At 37.3% G+C, this 17,995-nt stretch overlaps 1 protein-coding gene across 26 annotated transcripts in view; it reads left to right on the top strand.

The window, feature by feature from the left end:
- LOC129567299 (protein lap4-like) overlaps positions 1 to 17,995 on the top strand; it is a 122,864-nt gene that overhangs the window by 42,212 nt on the left and 62,657 nt on the right. For 18 of the 26 annotated variants that reach the window (XM_055444047.1, XM_055444045.1, XM_055444044.1 and 15 more), the window contains 7 exons: positions 7,579 to 8,135; positions 8,369 to 8,566; positions 8,744 to 9,220; positions 11,031 to 11,306; positions 14,520 to 14,630; positions 15,514 to 15,693; positions 17,764 to 17,922. In XM_055444047.1, coding sequence (XP_055300022.1) covers positions 7,579 to 8,135; positions 8,369 to 8,566; positions 8,744 to 9,220; positions 11,031 to 11,306; positions 14,520 to 14,630; positions 15,514 to 15,693; positions 17,764 to 17,922 — 1,958 coding nt within the window. The remainder of the gene's footprint in view (positions 1 to 7,578; positions 8,136 to 8,368; positions 8,567 to 8,743; positions 9,221 to 11,030; positions 11,307 to 14,519; positions 14,631 to 15,513; positions 15,694 to 17,763; positions 17,923 to 17,995) is intronic. The other 8 variants (XM_055444034.1, XM_055444037.1, XM_055444038.1 and 5 more) reach the window with 1 other exon arrangement.

Here is a 17,995-nt window from a genome sequence, read left to right as displayed (position 1 = left end):
AGTACTCGTTTTATTTTTGTTGTTTTTGTTGGTTTTTTTCTGGGCGATTAACATCGAGCAAATATTTTTGCTTTGAAAATATTTTTCGGTGGAACATTGTAATCACAACATCGTGCGCATACAGAGAGTGGAGAAGAGAAACGATGTGCATTGTTGTGGTTTCGGTTTTAGATTAAAAAGGCGTACACATTATCATCTCCAATAGTGCAGTGTGTGTGTGTACTTTGGAACTCAATAAATTTTCGCCGGAATAAAAGCAACGACGAATTTTCACTTCAGTTCAAAGCCAGAATATTTTCATCATGCTTTTGAAGCTGACGGCGAAAATACATCTCTCTCAAATAAGAATAATTTTTGTGCATTGAATTTTTTTTTCTCTCTCGTTCGTCTTCTCTGGCGAATCAGAGAGAAATGGATTTTTTTCTCTTCGTTCACCGACAAATTGGATTACGTGCACTGATGCCAGCGAGTGTGGATTCAGTGCATTGTCTTGACGTGCTTTTCATGTTGACACATCATTTATACGCATTTGCAACTGTTTGATAGAGTTCTTGTACTGCAGCTGAAGCTGAAAATGATAAATAAAACAATAACAAAAACGCTGCGCCCCGAAAAGAGCATAACAGCCAACAAAATAGAAATTATGTGCATGAATTAGTGTCAGCGATAACAATGCACAATTTTCTCTCTCGGTGAACGAATGCGCACGCGAGTGGGAGCGAGTAGATGGGCTTGCGATTCGAGTCCAAGCCAACGTCATTGGAAAATGGAAAATGCATCGTTATCACAAGCGACAAATGCACTGTTGTAAAAGAAACTAACGTGTTTATGGAGAGAGAAAAAGAATGGCATTTGACACAGGTGGTTTTTGTGCATCGCTGCAAAAGCATCGTAAATTCGCTTCGAGTCATACAAATATTCGCTCACTTTGTCTCTTTCAGACGCCCGTTTCGTTGAAAAAGAGATAAAGCCAAAAAAAGAGAGAATAAAAATCTAACAAAACTCCATATTCTGAATGCGCGCCACATGAACTCGTTGAACCATTTTTCCATCATTTCAACATCCATCGAGTTTGCATTTTTAAAAAGTGGATCAGCAACGCAACAACTCCTCGTCTAGTGTCGACCACTTCAGGATTAAAAACGACACACACAAAAAAACTACCAGCTGAAATGGTGATTAAATGCTGAGTGGATCGAACGCATTTTGGAAAAAACAACAAACGATTTGATTCTCTACGCTTTCAGAACGAACCGCGTATATGTGGTTTTTGGAAATTCCAACCAAATTGAAGGCGCAAAAAAATCAGAGACACACATAATTGCCTCGTCGCACGCACTCAATCTGTTATCGTTTGTCGTTTATTGCGTTGTGGTTAATTGAATGTATTTGGGGGCGCGAAAAAGCCAGAATGAAAAGCCCATTGACAACGACAAACGATTCAGTTACCTATTTAATTTTCAACATTCGTTTTCGCGCAGTGAAACTCGAACTTCGCAGCTATGTGCCTGTAATGATGAATTAACTGAATCCAAACGTGCAAAACCAAAACACAAATACATTTTGTGTTTGAAGGCGCATGCCAAACCGAGTCCATGAACGTGAGTTTTGTGGCTTTGAAGTGAAACCAAAAACGAATAGAAGAAAAAAAAATATGATGAATAAATAAGACGCATTTTTTCTCTTTCTCTCTCTCTCTCTCTCTCTCTCTCTCTCTGCGCTCATAACAAACAGAATATTATAATCAAATCGTCTATGCGGACAGTCGCGCGCAGCAATGACTACATTTTTCTGTTATGAAAACCTTGGCGTTTCTCTCGCACAGCTGAATAACCTATAATTTAGTTTTGCTGCTAACAAAAAAAAAACTTCCAATAATAGCAATATCTATTAACGGCTCGCCATTCAAAACCAATCGCCGAAAAACGAATGCTAGTTTTGGGTGTTTATTTATTCGAAATTATCGTCACAACACTCATTCCGTATTCATGAAAACGGTAAACAGACTTGAGAGACTCAGCATTCGAGTGTTCTCGACGCGCGAACGCGTTCGCCTATTTTGGCCGAATCACACAAAATATTACATCATATTTTAATAGTCGGTTTCAAGTTTTGCGACGTTTGGCTCTACGTGAAATGCAACATATTTTCAAACAACGATGACGAATGCACGGGGACTGAATCAATTATGTAATATTGTTTATTGATTCGAATGAAGTGGCTCATTTTCCTTCTGTTTAGATTTTTTATTTGCCATTTCATTTGGCAATTAAAAACATCTTTTCAGATCACGTTTTCTATGTCATTCGTTCGCATTTTTTCTTCGTCTTCTCTCAAATGGCTAATGCTTTGGGTGTGTTCAAAGTGTTTGCTGCTCGCCATTTTCGTGCTTACTGGACCGATCATAAGTGGAGATAAATGAGTTTGAAATTTTAATGAAACAGCTACTGTTTGTGTGCCCTATGTTCAGTTGGGTTTGGTTCGGTTTCATTTCTGTTTTGAGATGTGAACGAACTGAAATTTCGCTTTGTATCAGATGATCCATTTAATTTACGCGCTGCTGTTTGCTCAAAATGTTGCGTTAGATGAAAGAATTTGCTCGTCGCATTGTTTTTTCTCTCTACATCTCTTTTTTTTTCACTCACTCGTTTCGCTCATTTTCGTGGCTGTCAGCAGATAAAAAGAATCTTTTGCGTAAAATATTGCGTTCCATCCGTTCACGGTGTGCAATGGCTTTTGAACAAATCGAGTTAGACACATCAAACGCAACGAACGACTGGGAGATTGTTCGGAATGAAAATCCGCAGTAGTGGCGCTACGAAATGAATAGAATGAGCAAGAGAAAAGGAATTGAAAACAATGTGTTGCAGTGCAACAACATTTATGCTGGTTTTGCAGCGCTCAAATGAATGAATGAACGAAGCAAACAAAAGTTAGAGTTGTTGGGGCGTGCATAATATGTGCGAAGTCGATATGCGCTCAACGATCCACACACACACACACACGTACATTTATAGATGGACGGTGCACAAAGAAAGCGGCGACTCAGTCGGTGATGAATTACCGACAAAATGAAATGACAGCCATACACAGACTTTATTTAATTGACCTCGCAGTTTATTACTTGTGTTTGTTTTCGATTGCGATATTGCATAAGAGCAAACGAACGAGATGGAGAACAAAACAACGAACGCATCGACAGCCAACGAGAGCAAAGAACACCGAATTTCAATGGGAAATAGATGAAGAAAGCGAAACGGACAACAACAAAAAGCTTTTTACCATTTTAATAGTGCATTGTGTTTTTCTCTTCTCTCAGGCCTTTTGTCAATGGATAGTCACTTACATTCAACGAACGAGATTGAAATTCCGAAATTCAATTCACTGTCAAGAGTTCAAAAATAGAATTTGCATCATAAATATCCAGTGAATTCTCTGATGAACCATTCACCTGGAACATTTTTGGGTTGTGGACAAGCTGCTCCATTCGTTCGCGTTGTTAGTATCGATCTCGTTGCTGATGATCATGAATATCATTTGATACATCCGCCAAATCAATAAATTACCCAAATAAATAATTTTGCATTCTAGAACAAATTCCGGTGACCGAAAAATATCAGTGAAATATTTACAATTTATTAAATACCTAAAACGCTTTTGTTTGCACACCGAATAAACCGAGAGCATATTTTCTATTCATTGAATTTATGTTTTGTGTTTTTCCGCTAGCACACACGATCGAAATGAAATTACATTTTCCATATTGGTTTGGCCATCCACAAAATCCATTTGGTTTCCATGTAACCAAATTGAATTTGCAATGCGAACGCAGAGAGAGAGAGAGAGAGGCTCATTATTACAAATGTTCAATGTCGAGAAATTTCATTTTTAGTTCCAACAACGTCCATTTGTTTTTGTTTTTATTTCGCCGTTCGATTCTCTCACGTTGAATTTCATCAAAAATTCACTGATGACCTTTTCACATACATCAGCTCTGCGTGATTCGATGATTATATCATAGTTATTTTGCCGTCATAATGCACACAAGCACAAATGACTGTTCGTCCGATAAATAAAGAAAAAAAAAACCATAAACTATGTGAAAATTGCTTTCTGTCTGTCTCTGGCAATTTCATTTTCTTCTAATTTTCTCACGAGGCGCGAAATCTTTTAATTGCCGAAAATGAAAATGTATAACGAATTTGTGTGCACGTCCACCCAAAAACATACGATAAATCACAGCGTGGATTGTGTCTTTTGAATTCACCTACAGTTTATTCGTTTGTTTTTTTAATTCAAACCACACCTTTCAATATCTACAGCTTTTCTCTATTTGTTTACTGTCGAAACAAAAAGCGACGTGTGTTTTCATGTGCCAAAGAAACAAGCGTTTGCTCATTGCGGTGCGGTCGGTGAGTTTGAGTCAGTAGTGAGCGAATTTCAGTTCCAAAGCCAACTGAAACAAGCGGTTGCAATATTTCAAAACAATAGAGCATTTTTAATCTTATCGCTGGATGTTATCTTGATATTATTAGTCGGCAAATTGTGTATTGTGATAACCGTTCGCTTGGTATTTATTCGTTGTGAATTCCAGTGTTTAAGTTTTGGAACGAATATAGAGAAGAAAAACTGGGAGAGAGAGATTATTCAACGCATTTTTTTTTTTTGATTGAATCGCAAGCGGCCCTTTGCGTCGATCATATCTTCGCATTCGAACTTGGGCAGAGTGTTTGAGTGATTCGAAGGCAACTTAGTTTTCAGTTTCACTCAATCACATCCAAACGATACAAGTGTTTTGTGAACTGTTGTCATCCGAAAAATCGATTTCATCATAGTGAATTCCAACACAGTGTGCGACATTTTCAGTGCAAATCAATTGCCATCTAATCAAAAATTCAAGCCATAATTTAATCAAGCAAAAGGTCATCAATTCGTTTCGGAACGCAAGTTCATTCATCTGAAATAGTTGTGCTTTATTAATGAATGACAGCAGCAGCAACAACAGCACCGTGAGCGTAGTATATCGTGAAGCTGCATTTGACAAGTAGCAAAAAGCAAATGTCAAGTGTAATCATTCCATGACTCAATCAAATAGCATTTAAACTGGATGAACAATTGCAAACTGAAGCAAAGCATTTTCAATTAAAATCACACTCAATTTAGATGTAACGCAACCGATTCACCTCATTCCAAATTCATCGACTTCATTTTATTGGTTCGGATAAAACATGCAATTACAACGTGCGCTTGAATATACATATTTTCGTCATAAAAGTGTCTAATGAAACAATAAGCACGCATCGAAAACAAACGAAAAATCCAAGCTCCGCGTTTAAACTACCAACAAAAGACGAGAGAAAAAAACAAAACAGTCAGCCATACATGCGACATGCAATCAAATAGGTTAATGGAACACAGTGGAATGAGAAAACTTTGGAATGAGACAATTTAACGTCGACAATAAAATTAAACAATAAATAGTTTGGGCACTTGGTGTGCGCGTATATTTCGTTGTTATTCAATTTCGTCGGTGTTTCGTCTATTCAATGCATAAATAATCATTCAACATTGAGAGAAGTCTTCATTCACACAACGTCATTCAATTTTTTTTTTTTTTTTTTGTTAATTATTATTTATACATACACAGAGAGAAGACAAGAATAACAACATTTGCATTTTAATTCGCAAATGGGCATTCAAATGAATTGCTGTTGAAAATTGAAAAGAACACGCAAATCAATTTACAGAACAGACATAAACTAAGATTACTTGGAATCAAATTGTGAAAAATTAAGCAAAAAAAAAAAATGTTTAATGTGAAATTTAAAGTAAAAGATGGTCGAAATTCATTGCCAAGGCCATCATCGCGCTCATCACAACGTTCATCATCACCATCGAGCACACGAACGCAACGTTCACGTTCGGCTGATCGCACGAAAATTACGAAAATCTCGAAAAATGGCAAAGTAATCACCACCGTTGTCGACGGCCGAGTGACATATGGTAAATTGCACACACCGTTTTCCGTTTTACATGTATTATATCAACGCAGGCCTTTGAATACAGCATGCGCATTGCCGTCACAATCGCAAATTAAAGTGTCTTTTTACTCGACGTAAACAATATATAATAACGTTAATTGAATTCACATTTTGAGTTTACGGGGCTGATTTGATGTGATTTGCCCGGTCGCCATGTGTATGTGGGTGTGCAATGATGCGCTCCGGCAGTCAAACGACGAAACAACGTGAAATATGATGCTGCTGCTCAAATTGTGTGTGTGTGTGTGTAACAGTCGGGTCTTTGGTTATTTAATAGGATATAAAATCATGCGATTTATCCCATTTGATTGCTAATTTCGACGTGTATTCGACAATTTTAATAGCTATTACATTACATATGGGGAGTGAATTTATTTCAAGGCTTCCGTCAGAAACAGAGAGAACGAGACCGAACGACGTGAAAATGTAATACGTTGTAATTATGGGAAAAATTGGATAATAAAACTTTGTAGCAAAAATTCAACAGAATTTGTGAAAAGCATGCTATCGCTGGAGAAAAAAAAGTATTTTGATCCAATGAACAAAATACGATGTTTGTGATATGAAAAGGAACCAGTTCCACAAACCGTAAACAAACGTAACAATATTTCGCTTTTAGTTGGAGTGTGTGCTGAGCGCGTTTTTTTTGTTTTTGTATGTCAATGCTATTTACGTTCGTGGATTTTTATTCAAATGCCGCTAATAGCGTATAAATCATATGACATTACGAAAACGAGTTCAGCGGTTTTGTTCTGATGTCACCCGTTAAATTTATTTTCGTTCAATACTAATGTCCGATAATTGGATACGAGAACTTTACTCTCCGGTTGAAGAGTGAACAGAAAAAAAATAAGCGAACTAGAATTTAATTAGCTGTATCTCGTTGACGAGATGCAATTTTTGGAAGCCAAATTCGGTAATGTGGCTTTTGACCAGCATGAAACACCTCGCAAAATGCAACCAAGTGCAGTATTTGGTGCTTCAATTACGTGCCACCACATCAACTACATCGCCGATTACCGAACGATATACGCATACCTATCTAAATGATATTACCATTTACATGTGCAAACATTTTGTGCAGCATGCAGGCTCACTCATGGTTAGCCGTTTTTTTCTCTTCTTTCGTTTTCGTTTTCATTTCGCAGACACCATTTTTACCTTATTTTCCATCTAATGACATGATCAAACGACAGCATTTCATTTTAATTAAAGAAGTTTTGTGAAATCGCACACCACCAATTGACCCAATTACATGGTGGATACAACTCGAGAGAAGCTATTAAAATGAATAAGTAAATGTTTACAAACGGTCCCATGTTCGTTGTCCATCGCATTTGAATTTTGAATTATTTGCCATCGGTTGTACACACACTGACACTCACTCATTCACACACACACAAACACACGCTACGACTGGAGCAAGTTTGACATCTCCAACAAAACACAATTTATGCCAAGTTAACATGTGCTCGCAAGTGCTGAGAAAATCTAATAAAGTGGTTGCATTTCATTTTCCTCTTTTTTTCCACCGCAGATGCATTGGATGGTTTGACGGAGCTGCGAACGGAGAACTATGAAATTCACATTGAACGAACGTCGGCCGGATTGGGTTTGAGCATTGCTGGTGGTAAGGGATCGACACCGTACAAAGGAAACGATGAAGGTATTTTCATATCGAGAGTTACCGAAGGCGGACCAGCCGATTTGGCCGGATTGAAAATCGGCGACAAAGTGCTGAAAGTGAATGGAGTTTCAGTTATCACAGCCGATCACTATCATGCGGTGGATATATTGAAAGCTTGTGGATCGGTACTGGTGTTGGTTGTACAACGTGAAGTAACTCGTTTAGTTGGTCATCCAGTGTTCACACAAGACGGTTCAGTGGCACAGATTGCGATTTCAAATCGACCGATCAATGCTGCTGAAACCGTGCACACCGTTCCAATTCAACAAACCGAGCAAATCATCCATACAAGCGCAAAATCAATACCATCACCCATTCAAATTCACAGCGAACAACAACAACAGCAACATCAACTATCCGAACATTTATCCACACCGCATTCCAACGGAATCACGGAAAACGGAAGGGTAATTTACAGCATATTTTAAATACATGGAAAAAAACTTTATTTTCCATACGCTTTATTAAAATTGCATGACTACGAATTTCACTTTCGACATATTTTCTACAAACAAACTCACTAAAATATTGACGTCACTCTCTCTTTCTTTTCCTCTGAATCATTCCAAAATTTGTTCCGATTTTTCATTCATTCTCTCTTTTCCTCTCTCTCTCTCTCTCGTTTTACTCGCTACTGCAGGGAATCTCACACAAAATAACGTTGCACACAACGTTGATAAGGGATCAAATCGGTCAAGGTTTAGGTTTCAGCATTGCTGGTGGTAAAGGCTCACCACCATTTAAAGATGGATCCGATGGCATTTATATATCTCGCATTACCGAAGGCGGACTTGCGCATAGAGATGGAAAAATTTTAGTTGGCGACAAAGTACTGGTGGTATGTTATTATAAGGCTGAGTTTTTTTTTTTTTATTCTTTGCAGCAGATAAAATTCTGCGTTTGCAATGCTGCAAACAATGCATAATTATAACGAGGCCATGGAGCGCAATTCATTCGATGTTTCCATAGATACATTTATAATGTGTGGTATTTTGTTATTACAATTTCTCATTAGATAAATGGTGTTGATATGGCGAATGGTACACATGAATCGGCCGTACAATTGCTAACCGATCATCAGCGTTTCGTGCGTTTGGTTGTTCAGCGTGAAGTGCAGGGACCATTGGAGCCACCCAGTCCGCACAGTCCATCGTATTTGAAGGGTTTAAGCCCATCTGGTTATATGGCCAATCGGCCAGGGTACAAGCGTCCGAGCTTTTCAAATTTCATTGAATCACCCACTGCCGAATCGGTAAAAACGGTCATTTCGAACACAACATCACCGGTCGTGCCACAACAATACACATCAATTACACAAAGTCCAAGTACACCGACCAGTGGCAAAACAAATGGCATTGGCAGCGGAGCATCACAACCGGTGCCAGCACCAAGACGACTCACATCACAAAGCTCGGTCGGATCGGGTATCAATGGACAATCAAATGTTGCCGCCTCACAAAATGGCAATCGCTCCGAAGACGACGATGTACAGGTAAATTTCGCAATTTGTGCTGCCCATCACCAATTACCTTTTGATGCATTAAGAGATCACATTTTTTTTTTGTTCTTCGCTCATTATTATAATCAACCGTTAATTAATGAACTGGCAGCTTAGAGCCTTTCTAATCAACGCTAATCTAATCTTTATAATTGACTGAGGATTTAAATCCATTTATACATAAACACGCTTCGAGTAATGTGTGTAGACGCAGAGTGATAAATATGCCAGATGCGAGTGGGAAGTGGCAGGTAGGTATTTTACCGCATGATACAAATGGATTAACAGGTAATTATGAGGAGATTCAAATCTTCAGTCAATGAATTTTCGCGGTTAATGAAAATGTGATCTCTTTGATTTATTTGATGCGCTCATATGCTCAGCTTTCGATTCGATTTGATGCCAATTTGAATGCCATTTGAATTTATAGCGGAAAAATTTCCATTCGAAAATGAAAATTCATGATTTGCTTTGACACCGCATTTAAATTATTACACGTACAGCCAATTCAAATCGGCATCGATCACTTCGGGGCTTGTAAATGTGGGTGCTATTTATATCGTTCATATTTATTTCTTGTATCGTCCGAATTCATCTCTTTATTTGTGGCTAACAATCAACTCGACCATTTTTCAAAAATTCGACAAATTCCAATTTTTTCGCCCTCTCAATTTTCCATTTTTTTTGCTCTCATCAAAACAAAAAACAAAAATCCGTGGATTTTCATGCGTAACCGTGTAGAGTGCTAGATCAAAATAAATTTTCCATTGCACAGAGCTACTATATATTTCGTATTATTATTATTCATATATTTTGTGTTGTGATTTTCACTTATGTTGTCGAAACGGTATTTTCATCGGTGGCTATATATCATACACCATCCTCACATATTTATGCATAACTTCTCTACCTCTCACTCTCTGTCTGTTTTCAATACCTTCAATTTATATATTTCTCTTCACATTCTCATTTTCCGGTGTTTGACGCGTTTCCATTTTTGCCGCGCCTGCAAAACGCATAAATTGTATTCGCTCACTTTTGTGCCAGATAAAAGTCAATTTGATACACAAACACATGCCATGATGCACGCATGTATAATTGCTTTCGAATTAAATTGGGACCGCCTCAATTCATGCATTTTCACATTGCAATTTTCATTTAAATTTTTGTATGAATCTTTTAAAATGCAGTGGTTGTTTTCACTCCAGGTTGATTTCAAGCTGGGAAAATATTATTCGAAGCAGAACATTTTTTCAGTTAAATTATTAAAGGGATTTTTGAGTATAGAAACCAACAAAATTAATCATAAAATAGTTTCAGGTCCTGACATTCAGGAATAGTTATGCCAGGGAAACAAAGAGATATATTTTATAGAAAAATTTAACCATAAAACCACAGATGCGACACTAACAAATGGGTAATAGACGCTTTAGCCATAGGCACACGTGTAGTTGAAAGGAAATCATATACCTGCCCGAAAACACTAAAAAAAAAAACAAACAGTTCAATCCACAAACAAATCCTTGTTCACATTTGAACTTTGGCTTTTATAACTCTCCTGCTAGCAATCGGACACACATATACACAATGAAAATAAAAAACCAATTCTCCTCTCAAATCTGTATCAAAACTCTGTTCGCACACATTGAAATCTCTAGATTCATTCACACTTAAAAATACACACAACCGAGCTGTGGCTTACGAGCCACATCGGTGCAAAATCAAAAAAAACCTCTTCGCAACAGCCAGAATTGACAAAAACCAATGACCAAAAAATACTCTATGTATGACCCATTATTTATAGGCACCAACGCAACGACCATTAACAAGTGAAGATTTTCAAGCCATGATACCGGCGCATTTCTTAAGCGGCGGCCAACCCGACTACATCTTTGAAACGCATGAACAAGGGCCATCGGTCACGGTCACAGTAAAGAAAGGTGTTCCAGACATGCCAATGTTGCCGCCAGCACCAACTGAATTGGGCAAAGTCACTGAAACGATAACCAAATCAACGTTCACTGAAACGGTTATGACACGTGTCACTGACAATCATTTGGGCGAAGCTCTGATTAGTGAGGTGAATATTAGACGCTAGATGGAATAGCGTGCACACATTCTGTCTCTCTCTCTATCTTTCTCCACATATTTTTTTCAAAAACAAACGAATGATTACAAAATCATCATCAACAACAGCAACAACTACAATGCAAAGAGCGACTCGACATTCTCTCACACTCTAAATGTACAAAGATAAAAAAAATTAAATTCTAACGAAAAAGAATGTTTAAAAAAAAAAAAAGATTATCAAAGAACAAGTAATCGGAAATGATGTCGTTATTGCTCTTTCAATTAGTGTTTTATTGCATTTTATGGTTCTTTTATGTGTTTACCAATCTTATTGTAACTCTTTTTTCTCTCTGTGGTTTTCTCTTATTATTTTTGCACTCTTATTTTTTGTTGTTGTTACGCTATTTTTCAAATCGTAGCGTTTTTTTAAGTTTACCTCTAGATTTAAGTACTGTAAATGTTTTTTAGTTTTTTTTTTCATTTTTTTCCAATGTTTAATTTGCTTGAAGTTTTAGTTATTCTGACCGTTTGTTTTTTTTGGTTCATTTTAATTTTCTGTTCGGTTGGTCTTTAGTTAAATGTTTAAGAAATATTGTTACTTTTGATTCGTTACAATTTTGGTTGGATAATCATTTATTTTAAGTTAAAAGCTAAGAGCTTAGAAATTAAGTTGAAAAAAGTTTCACGTTGTTATCAACGAAAGCTATTAATGACTCAACCCACTCACTCACATTCGCGATGATTCAATGGCGTTGGGACATACATACGTACAACAGCTGTTTTCAGCATAAATGACTCAGATTTAATGTGTGTGCACAATACAGAAGGCTCTCGAATAAGTGAAGCACGAGTCTCGCTGCCATAACGAGCTGAACATCCTTGAACTTGAAACTTCAAACTCTTCCTCGCTCGCATTTCAACTCGTTAATAATCCATTAGTTTTGATGTGCTGCAGCTTCGTCATAAAATTTTATTCGCCCGTTTGTTCCGTTTTCGGCACAAAAAAAATCGACGAGCGAGCAGAAAATATCGAATCAACTGTTCAGCGCATTGAATTTTTCAATACCTGGCCGAGTGCTTCAAAAATGGTACAAGTCTCAAGAGCCTCTCCTGCTACCGTTGCTGCTACTGCTCCATTATTATCAACAAAATTCGTTGAACAAATAAAATGCTGAAAAATGACTCCCACGAAGAATGTGTAATATCAAATAACAATTGAGAATGAGCCAGTTGTACGGCGCGCAAGAAAAACCATTCGATCGCCACAAGCCGATATAAGCCACAATATATTTCAATTGCTGTCTGAACATTTAATTTAGAAATTCGATTTGCTCATGAACAAAAGTCGGGAATGTTCAAGTTTTCATTTTAAATAGTGTTCCATAAGGAGAGCTCCTTCACAACAGGAACAGCAGCAATATAAATAGAATTCTATCTGTGGTAGCATCGAGTTTCTACTTTAATTCGCACACACTTCCTATCCGATTTGTTTTACAAACTTCTATCAATTTTCTAATTAGATAAAAAGACATTAAACTTTTAATTACACACATTTTCCGAGCAAATCATTGTTTCGCTTGTTTTATACATGTACAAAAACTATGCGATGGAATGCTGATTTAATGAGCGTATGTCGGGTGCTTTCGATATATTCGAATATAAATCAATATGAAGTGTACAAATATTTCTAATGGATGAAGTTAATCGATGCGGCCGAATTACACGAAATTAGTCAGTTTAATCACGTTGCTATCGAAATGCCGTCGCCGAACGCACGCGCACGCATTGAATTGATCGGAATTTATGATTTATACTGTCTGTCGCTGAAACAGAAGAAGACGATCGGCGGCTATGAGTACCGATTGGAGCCAATTAAATTGTTTACCAGTTCATTTTGAATGATTGTGCGAAATAAGCCATTGGGAATCGTCGGCAGGCTGTTTGTAGTTTGAACAAGAGAGTCAGACACTTGAAACCTTCGAAACGGATTGATTTCGGAGAATGTGAAATAAACAAAAACATGTTGCAGACAGTGAAACACATTGAAGATGAGAAAAAAAACATATTTTACGTCGATGTCGGCGGGAATAATACCAACCATGCATTTAGTAGATAAAAAATAGAATGAAATTTTCATATGTTGTGAAAGGGCCAACTGCGAATCGAAATGATGAATGTGAGTTCGATTTGAAATCAGCTAAAAGTCGGCAAGCTTTAACGCACCATGCCAATTTTGTATACATTTTTGCGTTCGTCCCACAGTTATCCTCGAGATTATTAAATGCTGATTTTGCGAATTCCATATGTTATTCCATTTGCTGGGAAAAGTTCATATAGAGCAGAGAGACTCTGTATAGCAATTTATAGATTTCGGAAACAGATTTCGAATTTCGAGGTCTCTCTCTCTCTCTCTCTCTCTCTATCGCTCGTTCATATAACATACAGGCTTCGGTTAGATCCTTGACTCGGCTATAAGTTCAGTTCTTTAGTTTGAAAACTCACATAGACATACGATGTATAAACCATCGGCAGCATCTGTATCATGTAGTCTTAATACGGTTCGGTTAGGGTGTTAGACCATTAATTTAACTGAACTGGAGAGATGTAATCCAACCAAAGTTCATGGAGATGGTTTGTCTCTGGATGTTCGTTGTTTTTCTTTCTTCTTTTTCCTTTTTTTTTGGTTTTGCTTCATTGGTTGATTTTGCTTCTTCTTCTTATTTTTGTTTATTCCTCACACTGTTTTTCATTTATCACCCCATATAGACACAAACACAAACATAGATAAATCGCACAATTCATTTTCTCATTCACTTATTTTCTCTCATTTCTTCCCATCGTACAAACACATTCATTTACAAATATACACAAATCACACGGACATATCCACCAAAGTTTTTATCGTTTTATATTTTACTTTTATATATTACGTATTTTGCTTGATTTTTTTTTCGGTATAATGGAAAATTTTTGTTTTATGTAGCTTCGCTTATCTGCTGTTTGCACACTTGTCTTTTCTGTTTGCCTCATTTCACACTATTTGTGTGCAATTGTGCATTCCGCTTTTTTACTCCATCTCTCTCTATCTCCCACACTCAATGTAGCTCATTTTCTGTTGTGTGTTGTATTTTGTTTCTCTTTTTTTGCAGTCATCAAAGTTTCATTGAAATTAATTTGGTTTGTTTTTTTCTCTCTCTCTCAATTTTGCTCTGTGTTTTTGCAGGAAGTCATCCTTCCGAAGAATAAAGGATCGCTCGGCTTCAGCATCATTGGCGGCACTGACCATTCTTGTGTGCCATTCGGTGCAAATGAACCAGGCATTTTCATATCACATGTAAGTACACATATTGCTCTCCGGAACAATACAAGTGCATTGGACGCATCGAATTCCTTGGAGAAAAATTGTTGCTCTCGTTTTCGAAGTGAGTTTTCGGAAAATTGATTCTTTTGAATGGACCAAACAAACCACCAATGGAAAAGTATGCCATTTGGAAATTTTCATGATTTTTTTTTTCGCTCGTCATTTGTTATTCGGATGCCATTCAACAACAATATTGGGACAATGTTCCAATGAAACATAGAAAATTGTGCAGCTACATTTTCGATGAAACGGGCAATTTCACTTTCGGTAAATGCACATCACCAAGGTATAGCAAAAGATTACCGTTATCAGCCATTTCAATTTCTTGCTATTCAATTCGATGGAGATTAACTTGTCTTTGGTAATTTCATTTTGCGATTCGAAAAAGTTTTCCATTAAATTGAGGTGGCGCGCATGAGCAAGCGTGCTTCGAAGAGTATATCGCAGTCACTTGTTTATGCTCCGGCAAAAAGTAATTCATTTGACATAACTTTGTGTTGATTTAAATTGTTCTAACTTCTCCATTTGTGTTGAGATTAATGCGACGTAACTGAACAAGAGCCCCAACAAAAGCCAATTTCAATACAAAAGCTAAGACACTCCAATTTAAACTGCGAGACAGAGGGACAACAGCAACAATTTTTCCCAAAGTAAAACTTTACAAATTCCGAATGCGAATGCATTTCCTCTTCACCAACGAGAGAGTCTATATACCCATTGCATTTCGTGATTCCATTTGTACTTTTATCCACCTCAACTCGTTAGTTTCATTTCGAATTTAATACTAAACTCAATCTTTTATTTTTCCACCCGCTCCCCTTCCGCTGCTTCATCCAATGCCGCAAACTACTTTTAGGTCGTTCCTGGTGGCATAGCTGCAAATTGTGGTAAACTGCGAATGGGAGATAGAATATTGAAAGTAAATGGCACCGACGTTACGGCAGCAACACATCAAGAGGCTGTTATGGAACTTTTACGACCTGGTGATGAAATAAAATTAACAATTCAACATGATCCACTTCCGGTCGGTTTCCAAGTAAGTACACTCCGAGCATGGAGCGAAGATGCGCGCGGCGCCCGTCTCAAATTTTTCGTTGGGGTCGTCTTTTTTGTGTTTATATACATTTTAATTCATTGCACATCGAGCAATTTTTGTTTTTTGTTTTGTTTTCTGGTGAGCGAGTGTTGGTCTCATCTCTTCTCCACTGTTTCTCTTTCTCTTTTCGCTCTTGCATTCCTGTCTTAGAGAGCATCTCCGTTTCGGCCGCTTTGCGATCACAATTTTTTCCTCTCTGTGCTTTTGTTCTTTACTGCCGCTGCTTACTTCAAATGAAAAGTACGCGGAACTCCGAAAAAACGTCAAGTGCATAAATAAATTATTTTAAAAAGGTGCTAGTGATTCCAACCTATGCTTTTGGCCGGCGCAAGATAGCGGTGGCGCCTAAATAAGATGTATTAGCAATTTGCGGCATTTTTAAGAACTATCAATACTTTTTGTTGTTGTCACGAATTTTTGCAACAACAAGAAGTATTGATAGTTCCTAAATTTGCCGCAGATTCTATTTAGGCACCACCGCTATTCACTGTCACGTCAAATACATTGTTTCTTATGGCAGAGAAGCACACGTTGAGTGATTCTTAAGTTTTTTTTTCTCTTTTCATTTGTTAAAAGTCTCCGTGAACTTTGCGCTGTATTGCGATGCTAAATACAATGCACAGCTCTTTCATTATGCTCTCTCTTCTGTTATGCTATACGATTAGTCAGGCTTTCGCTTGTTGGCCCGTCAGACGACGAAATTACAACTTAATTTTCCCATTTATAATTTTCACTTTTCCTCTTGAGCTTTTCACCCCTTCTCTAGCTCATACTCAACATTCACTTTCCCTTTTCAGTTTTCACCACAATCTCAAGATTTCTCTTGCATTTAATTCCGTGAAACCAAATACCTGCCACCATTGACACACATTAGACCGCTTATTTTTATTATTATACACATATATAGAATTAACCCGCATTTTTCTAACGCAATTCCGCGCTAGGCAAACATTTTTAAATCACATTACATTGAAACAAGAATATTCTATTTTTTTCTTTCTTTTTTCTTCTTTTTTTCGTCTTCTTCTCTCTCTTCTACATATACATACATATATGAATTCGAACACGTTTGTTCATTTTTCTCTCACTCTGCCCGTTCACTAAATTAAACTAAAAAAAGCTTTTCGAAATAGAAAACTTAAAAACAGAGGTACGTAAACGGTGGCTAAATTACACAAATCATCGTGAATGCATTTGGTCTAGTTTTCCATTCTGTTTCCTTTCGTCTTGAGTTTTCAATAGCGTTCGTTCCTCACCTTGTTGTGAAGCCATTTCTTTTCTCTCTTTCTCTCTCTCTCTCTCTCTCTCTCTCACTCTCTTTTTCTTTTAAGTTTGTTTTTTACTTTAGCGTATGCGTGCGTGTATTTGTGTTGGTGTGTGTGTATATGCGAGAGTGCGATTCGAACTCTTGGTTTATTTTTCCTTCTTTTGTTCGTGTTTAAGTGTGCGATTTCACTCTCATTCGTTTTTTTTCTCCTTTCTAATTTAAAATTAAAAGAGCAGACATGAAAATAGAGTGAACTGAAGCGTATCATTTGCGATGCAATTAGGTGAATCAGTTCGTAGTAATGCTATTTGCCCTTCGCATTTTGGTACAATATTTTTCTATTATCTCACGTCGCATGCATTTTTCAAATACGCTTGCTTGGTTCGTTCTTTTTTTGCTCCTGTTTTTTTTTTGGACTTTCTCGTCTTTCGTTCGGTTTTGCTTCCATTGTGTGTGTCTGTTTTTTTTATCGCTGCTTGAACCGATTTCGAAAACTTTTAGCCTTTCAAACGTGTGTGAACTTACTTATTTTTCTATGTCGACTCGCAACCCGTGTTCTTTCACATTTTTTCTCTTCTCCAAAATCGTGTATTTTTGTGTGTGTCTTTTTCTCTCTCTTTCAACTTTTGAATTGTAGTGCATGCAAATTTCTGAAACCCAACCACATTAATGTTTCAATTGCTTTTCCCTTCTATTCCTCTACCATCATCCATGACATCATTTTGTGTACGCGTCCCTCATAGAACATTCTGCTGGTGAAAACAGAGAACGAACGGCTGGGAATGCATATCAAAGGTGGTTTGAATGGTCAACGAGGCAATCCACTCGATCCAGCTGACGAAGGTGTGTTCGTGTCAAAAATCAATTCGAGCGGTGCAGCACGACGTGATGGACGACTAAAGGTATGTGCAATCCATCAAATTCGGTTGGTTTCGATCGATTTCTCGCCACACACACACACACACAAAATTGTGG

This window comes from Sitodiplosis mosellana, unplaced genomic scaffold (genome assembly GCF_009176505.1).
Source record: "Sitodiplosis mosellana isolate CC-2019 unplaced genomic scaffold, AAFC_SMos_1.0 Smas_scaffold_11, whole genome shotgun sequence".
Lineage (NCBI taxonomy): Eukaryota > Metazoa > Arthropoda > Insecta > Diptera > Cecidomyiidae > Sitodiplosis > Sitodiplosis mosellana.
The sequence above is the reverse complement of the archived record's forward strand: the minus strand, read 5'-3'. Positions and strand labels throughout refer to the sequence as shown.